The 7,263-nt window shown below is 42.8% G+C and overlaps 1 protein-coding gene across 1 annotated transcript; it reads left to right on the top strand.

Moving 5' to 3' along the window:
* Positions 1–4: 4 nt before the first annotated feature.
* LOC104526995 (gamma-tubulin complex component 4-like) lies at positions 5–7,125 on the top strand (the record flags this gene model as incomplete). Its single annotated transcript, XM_010170595.1, has 8 exons — positions 5–76; positions 670–792; positions 1,300–1,353; positions 1,808–1,864; positions 2,441–2,520; positions 3,209–3,410; positions 5,361–5,526; positions 7,001–7,125. Coding segments are annotated over 8 exons (879 nt in total), but the record flags the coding sequence as incomplete, so codon positions are not given.
* Between the last annotated feature and the right edge of the window lie 138 nt (positions 7,126–7,263).

The following is a 7,263-nucleotide window of genomic DNA, read 5'->3' as shown; positions in this document are numbered from 1 at the left end:
GCTCTGCCGCCTCGGCACCGACTACATCCGCTTCGCCGAGTTCGTGGAGCAGTACACGGGACACGTGCAGCAGCAGGTACGCGGAGCCGCCGCTCCGCGGTGTTTGCCGAGCAGAGCGCCGCGGGTGCCGGTCCGGCCGAGCCGCCAGGGATGCGCGGGCGGCCTGCTGCCCCCACCCGCGCTTGGACAAACGCGGATGCCCGAGCAGAGCTCCGGAAAGCTCTGTGCCTGCAAATACGAGAGGACACAGAACAGCGGAAGAGGGACCCAACGTTCCTGGGGAAGCATGCTGTAATAATGTCTGGTCACTGCAGAGTGGCCAGGGCTTGTGAACTGTACGGGATGCTCATCCCTGTGTTGTAGTGAGTCCTCCTCATGGTTTGTGAGGAGCTTTGAGACCCAAGAGGCATGCAGAAGTACAAAGAGGTGCTGAAGTTACCAGTGGTTCCCAGCACTTGCATATATCCACAGAAGAGCTAAATATAACTCTGCTCAAGTAGCTCTCCTTGTGACAAACTTTTTTTTTTTTTTCCTGGGTGCTTTCTGGTGGGCTGAGGTGCATTTCAACATGTCTGGACCACTGGATGCTGGTGGATCGTTGCACAAAAACTGCATTACTCTTTAGATGTGCATTGGGGAGCTGATGGAGATTTTATTGTTTCGTTTCAGGACCATCATCCACCTCAGCAAAACCAGAGTGGATTACATGGCATTTATTTGCGAGCCTTCTGCACAGGTCTTGATTCAGTGCTGCAGCCATATCGACAGGCACTACTTGACCTAGAACAAGAGGTAAAGGAGAGAGACTTGGAACAAAAGGCTGTCCTGCTGCTGACAGATTGTGGAAAGTTGTAATTTCTGCAATTAATATGCTAAAAGTAGTAGTAGTTAAAGAGGAGACAAGGTATTTTCCTTTCCACATCAGGGATGTTTTCCAAATTGTTCCTGTGAGGTGCCATTGTAAATGATTCTTCATTCTAATAATTATTAAGTCCCCTCTACCTCCAGTTCAGTAAGTGCCCCATTTGCCTCAGAGCCCAGTACTATCTCAGTTTATTGTGATTTCTGTTTTCAGTTGTAAAGGTTTTGATTAATCTCCACTAGATTAGCAGCTGTCATATCTTGGGTACTGTCACCATCCAGTGGTTGTTACAGCCTAAAATGGGACATAGCCCAAAAATATGAGAGGGGGGGAAAAACAAAGCTGTGGGAACTAAAGATTTGAAATAGAGAGCCAAATGTGCTTTTTTGCTTATCCATACCTTATTTTAATTTTCTTTAATTGCTTTGTTCTTACAGTTTCTGGCTGACCCACATCTTTCCATCTCACATGTTAATTATTCCTTGGACCAGGTATGTCTTGTTAATAAACAGGTAGTGCTCTTCGGGTACTCTTATCACTCCTGAAGTCTAATAAGAAAGTGGGTGGGATAAATAAGGGTTAGTCTGTCATGTTGTGCCATATCTTTTTAATAACTCTATATTTGCAGTCCCTTAATCATGCTCAGAGAATCACTTGCACTTTGACACAAAGCTTAGGTTCTCCATCTTGACCCTTGTATGTTCCTCACTGCCTGTGTTTAGCCTGAACTGCAGCTGCAATATAGTAACTTCATGCACCTTGGTCCATTGGAGGAAGGACATTGTTCCTAGAGATTCTCATGTCATGTTTCTCATTTGTGGGGAAAGACAGATGATAGTTTCATTAAATTATTGTGATCAGATGCTGTCCACACTTACTCAAGTATAGTTTTTCTTTCTCCCTTGCACAGCAACCTAATTCAATATTTTGCTCCTTGTTCTGCAGTTTCAGTTACTCTTCCCCTCTGTGATGGTTATGGTGGAACAGATCAAGACTCAGAAGGTATAGTAAAATTGAACTAGCTTCTCTTAACAAGTTTCTTCTTTAGCTGATAAAGTCCTTTTTGCCCTCCCCTCAGACCTTTAATACTAGGAAAGAATGGTGTCAGTAGTGGGTGCCCTATTCCTAGTACTATTGTAAGTATTGAATAACTTGTGCAAAGCCATTTACACTGGATTTGACTTTTTCATTATCAGTATGATCTTTGATGACTTGCATTTTATAATCACAAGCATTGCATAGCACAAGATGCTGCCGGTTGGAGTTTCTTCTTTTCTGAGTCTGTTTTCTCCCAGTGTCACCTGAAAAAAATAAAAAGGCAGAAGCTAATGTTTTCAGAATCCAGAGGTGCTTAATTTTTGTTAAAGGAAATTTTTGCAAGAAGCTTGGGTCTAGAGCCCCACATGTAGAAGGCCTCTTTCTTCACTACATGGAGTATGTTGCATCTTTCTTTCTGTAAGACTTGTGCAGCTTGTGAAAGCATTTTCTTGTTAGCCAAAAGCATAGTGTTTAAATGTCTGAATAGGTCAGTACAGATCCAAATTGCAGACCTAGTCTGACCATGTTTTCTTTCTGCAGATTCATGGATGTCAGATATTGGAGACAGTCCACAAACATAGCTGTGGGGGGTTGCCTCCTGTTCGGAGTGCTCTTGAAAAGTATGTAGCTACAGTAAAGCTATTGTTTCATTCTTCTGTAGTAACTGGAGTTAGTGTCAAAGTGTTTATCTTACTTCTGAAAACAGTACCTGCAAAACAGGCTGGCATAATATAAAAGCAGGAGTAGCATGCAGGGAAAACTCATGGTCCTCATAATTTATCTAAAGCAGGATTGTGGCAGGAATTATGGCTTTCTCCATACTTGGGACTTAGAGCAGAGGAAAGTTCAGACCCTATGTTTTTTATTCTTTTGAGGTCTACATGAACTGTTTTGCATAAGGTAGACCTTTTATTGTTTTTGATCCTTCAAAAGGATAAATGCGGCTAGGTGAGGGTTGCTAGGTTTGTATGTCCTTGGGGAGACAGTCAGACTACTTCAAAGATAATTTTTGTTCATACTGAAATGGTAATTGGGTAGAAACAGCAGGACTGGGAAGCCACTGCAAACTTACTTACACTTCTGTTGTACTAGCAGATCTCCGTGGAGAAGCCACATATTCAGAGGATATGTTCGTTTAGTTTTGCAGGTGATCAGTCGGCCTTTCTCTGTTTAAAAAAAATAAAAAATGCCACATTAGCCATTTAGCACTTGCCATATTGCCTGGCTGACTGACTTTGCAGAATGATGTACAGTCAGGTTTTGGTTACTGTGTGACAAGGCCCCACTGTCTGCTTCTCTTGACTTCAGGATCCTGGCTGTGTGTCATGGAGTCATGTATAAGCAGCTGTCAGCCTGGATGCTGCATGGATTGCTACTAGACCAACATGAAGAGTTCTTTATCAAACAGGGCCCCTCCTCTGGGAATGTCCCTAGCCAACCTGAAGAAGATGACGACGACCTAGGAATCGGGGGACTTACAGGAAAACAGCTACGAGAACTGCAAGACCTGGTAAGACTGGAAGTCATAGTGTGGCATCCTCCAGTCCTTATGGAACTGAAAAAGAAATACATTGTCTTCTGCTTCAGTGCAAGCACTACTAGACTGGACATACACTGAGACGTGGTAGGATGGCAAATCAACAGGATATTGTAATAGGTTGCAGCTAGGCATAAAGGATAGAGACATACCATTTGGCACAGTTGGATAATCTCGGGGCAGAATGCTCTGTGGATAGAATCTGTATAGATGATGATGTCAGGTAATTGGAACTGCAGTGCTCACCTTGCTCTTGACTGACTCCTGATTCCTTCTGGTCAACACTGTGATCTGCTCAACATAGGCACTGGTGATCATGTGAGCAATTGCAAGGGAAAGGGTGTGGGGAGCTTGGGTGTTGATTTGCATCCTTTCTACTGGCAGCTGGGTCAGACAGCCTTTCTTGCACAACCGTTTGTGGTGCAAATGTTACCTAAGAGGGTAATAATACTGAGTTACTGGGGAAAAATGTGCTATGTGAGAGTCAAGAGGCTGCTAAGAACATGTCCAGGGTGCCAAGTTAAGCAAGGGAGCAACCTGCCAGTATCCTGGTGGAATGCAGTAACTCCTTATGTAGATGGCATACCATTAGAACGCCCTTGTGCAAAGCAGTTTTCTCAATGGAGTAATCTTCCATGCTTTGTATATCTGAATAGTGTCTGCATCAGGGATCAATGAGGAGCAACTGCAACTCTGTAAATTCATACTCTAGTTTACTGTGACTGTGTTAGTGCATGCATGCAACTTGTCTGTAAACACACCGAAGATTCACCCCTGAAATGCCCTGCATTGCGTACTAATTAAATGCCTGGTACGGGCAAAAATCAAGAGAAAACTGTAAAAGACAGTTAGTTAAAAATCTATTATTTCACTATATTGGATATAAGGAGAATGTGAAAATGGGTGAGTCTTCTAGATCCATGGTGGAAAACAGAAGCATTAGGAAGATGACACCAAGAGAGCCTAATTAACCCTCTTCTTCAGTATTATTGACTAACAGTGTTGGCAATTCTTCAGTCAGAGTAAAATAAGAAATCCTGAGTGTTGATGGGATAGACCAATAAAATATTTGGTTGTTACCTCATCTAAAAGTGTCAGAAGAATGTTAAGAGAAGAATTGCCAAGCTGTTAACATAAATATACAAACTCATACTTAACTCTCCTATCAAAATGAAGAATTTTGTAGATGGCAAATGTTCTCAAAAATTTGTTAGCACAGTGTTTTTTGGATTACGGACTAACTAACCTAAGTCTCCAATAACAAGAAAGCCAAATGAAATAACCAGTATTGCTTCTCTGAAGGAAAATCTTGCCTCTGTACTTTGAGTTCTTTATTAATACATTCACAAAAAAGTTAGTAACTTACTGTATTTTTTTAAACACGTTGCACAGGAACTGAGAAAATTGCCTAATTTACGCTAGCAAGCCTTCAGATCTTGAACCTATTTGCTCCCTAGGGGAGGTATTTACATTTGTCCCAAATCATGAGTGTTCTAGCAGCATTAAAACATATAGGAATGGGTATAGGGGAGGATTATTTTTTGGTAATGCTTATTAACATTGTTATGGCTGCAAAAAACCTAATGTAATGCAGTTGCAGCAAAAATTCCTTTTGCTGATGTAACATTATCCTTTGGGAGAGCCAATTTGCTGCTGTCCCACAAAGGTTTAGCTTCTCCTTTTCCTGCTTCTGCTCCCCTCTCTGATGAAAGCAATGTCTTCTCTGGGGAGATCTGCTAGCATACCCAGCAGTATAAAAAAGTTTGCAGGCTTACTTAAATTATGCAAATCAGGGTTACTACCTTTCTACTTACTTCCAGTGTACTTGGAGTCCTCCTCCCTCCTGCACCCCACCTCTTTACACACCTTTTCTATCTGGTTTTCTCACACTTTTTTTTTTGCTTGATTTCTTATCCCTGACAGCGCTTGATTGAGGAGGAGAACATGTTAGCTCCATCTCTAAAACAGTTTTCTCTGCGAGTAGAAATGCTGCCTTCATACATTCCTGTGCGGGTTGCTGAGAAAATCCTCTTTGTGGGAGAATCTGTACAGATGTTTGAGAATCAAAATGTTAACCTGACCAGAAAAGGTAAGGAACACCTTTCTTGCAGCCTTTGCTCAGTTATGAGCGACTGACAAGTATCTTCCAAAATGCCGTATTAACAAATTCCTGAAACAGTCGCTGACTATTGGTTGATACCCTTCAGAACATATGGATGGTTGTGCCAGGACAGAGTAGTGGTCCCAGTGTTCTGCTTCTGATTGATTCTAAGGGAGTGGTATAAGAACAGGATGAGTAAACAGTAACACTTTCCTAACATAGTCTCCAAGTTCCCAGTAACAAGTCACCAAGTGACTTGGTCTGGATAAATAAAGTGATTGCAAAGGTTGTGTTTTTTCTTTTCAGTTTGCATCCTTGTTCCTGAAGGATGCAGACAGACACAAGGTCACATCTTGTTCTGAGTGTCTATGTTGCAGAATGGTGTCATGGGATTAAAATGCGTCCACAAACATAAGAAATTCATTGCAAGGTGGTCCCAAAGATTGCTGTGGAAGACAGATGATCATGACAGAACGTTTAAGAGAGACAATTCCAGTTGATGGTTCTCTTCGAGAGCCTGATAAGTTTACACTGGAGATGGTTTTGGAAATATATTCCTACACCAATTGGGGGGGAATGCTGTGGAGGCTCTATCTTGAGCTTGTCTATGCAGAAGTACTCAAATGACTTAAGTGATGTTGCAGAGAACAAAGGACCAATTAAATTGGACTGTTTTCTTGCCTTAGGAAAAGCAAGGTGAAAAGAAATTGGTCTTCTAGCTTAGTTAGTAAAAAAAAAAAATAAAAAAATCCCTAGGTTCAGAGATTAGGATAGATTTGAAATGGACAGGGATAGGTGGAGAACCAAACCAACTGGTTAATGTGGCAGAAATGTTGTGGGTTCAAAGAGCTAGCTCAGTCCTAGGAAAGGGGCTGTTAGTAGCAAGCATTTACATAGAAAATATTTTGGATTTTTACTAATCCACAGCACTGCATGTCAGGGGGCCTACAGGAAGGCTGGGAAGGGACTGTGGACAAGGGCAGGGAGTGGCAGAACAAGGGGTGATGGCTTGAAACTGGAAGAGGGGAGATGGAGATGAGATCTGAGGAAGAAATTCTTTGCTGTGGAGGTGGTGAGACACTGGTCCAGGTTGCCCAGAGAAGCTGTGGCTGCTCCTCCCTGGAAGTGTTGAAGGCCAGGCTGGATGAGGCTTTGAGCAACCTGGTCTAGTGGAAGGTGTCCCTGCTGCTGGCAGGGGGGTTGGAACTGGATGAGCTTTAAGGTCCTTTCCAACCCAGAGCAGTCTGTGATTCTATTAAGTGTCTGTTACTGTAACTGTTCTTGCAATAGTAGTCTTGTACCTTGGTACTTGTACTTTGAGGCCTCCTCAACTTTATGGTCCTTGCCAGACCTGAGATGGTGCTGCCTGGACAGCCTTTCTGCCCCAGTGTGCTGGAAGGGGTCTGCACTCCAAATGGTATTCCTTTTTGTTGTCCAAAACATTTTTCTCATTGCTGCTCAGGCTCCATACTAAAAAACCAGGAGGACACATTTGCAGCAGAGCTGCATCGACTCAAACAGCAACCGCTTTTTAGTTTGGTGGACTTTGAATCAGTGGTTGACTGGATACGGAGCACTGTTGCTGAGGTAAGGATCCTAGGAAGGATAACTACTATACAGGCCGAGGAGCTCTTCAGTCTTGTGAATGACTGGGAAAAGAAGGAGGCTCTTTAGAATCAGTGATTTAACAAGTGTGTGAATGCTGCAGGTAGCTTTCATGTTCTT

The sequence above is a fragment of the Antrostomus carolinensis genome, unplaced genomic scaffold (assembly GCF_000700745.2).
Source record: "Antrostomus carolinensis isolate BGI_N321 unplaced genomic scaffold, ASM70074v2 scaffold49096, whole genome shotgun sequence".
In the NCBI taxonomy this organism is placed as follows: Eukaryota; Metazoa; Chordata; class Aves; order Caprimulgiformes; family Caprimulgidae; genus Antrostomus; species Antrostomus carolinensis.
The sequence above is the reverse complement of the archived record's forward strand: the minus strand, read 5'-3'. Positions and strand labels throughout refer to the sequence as shown.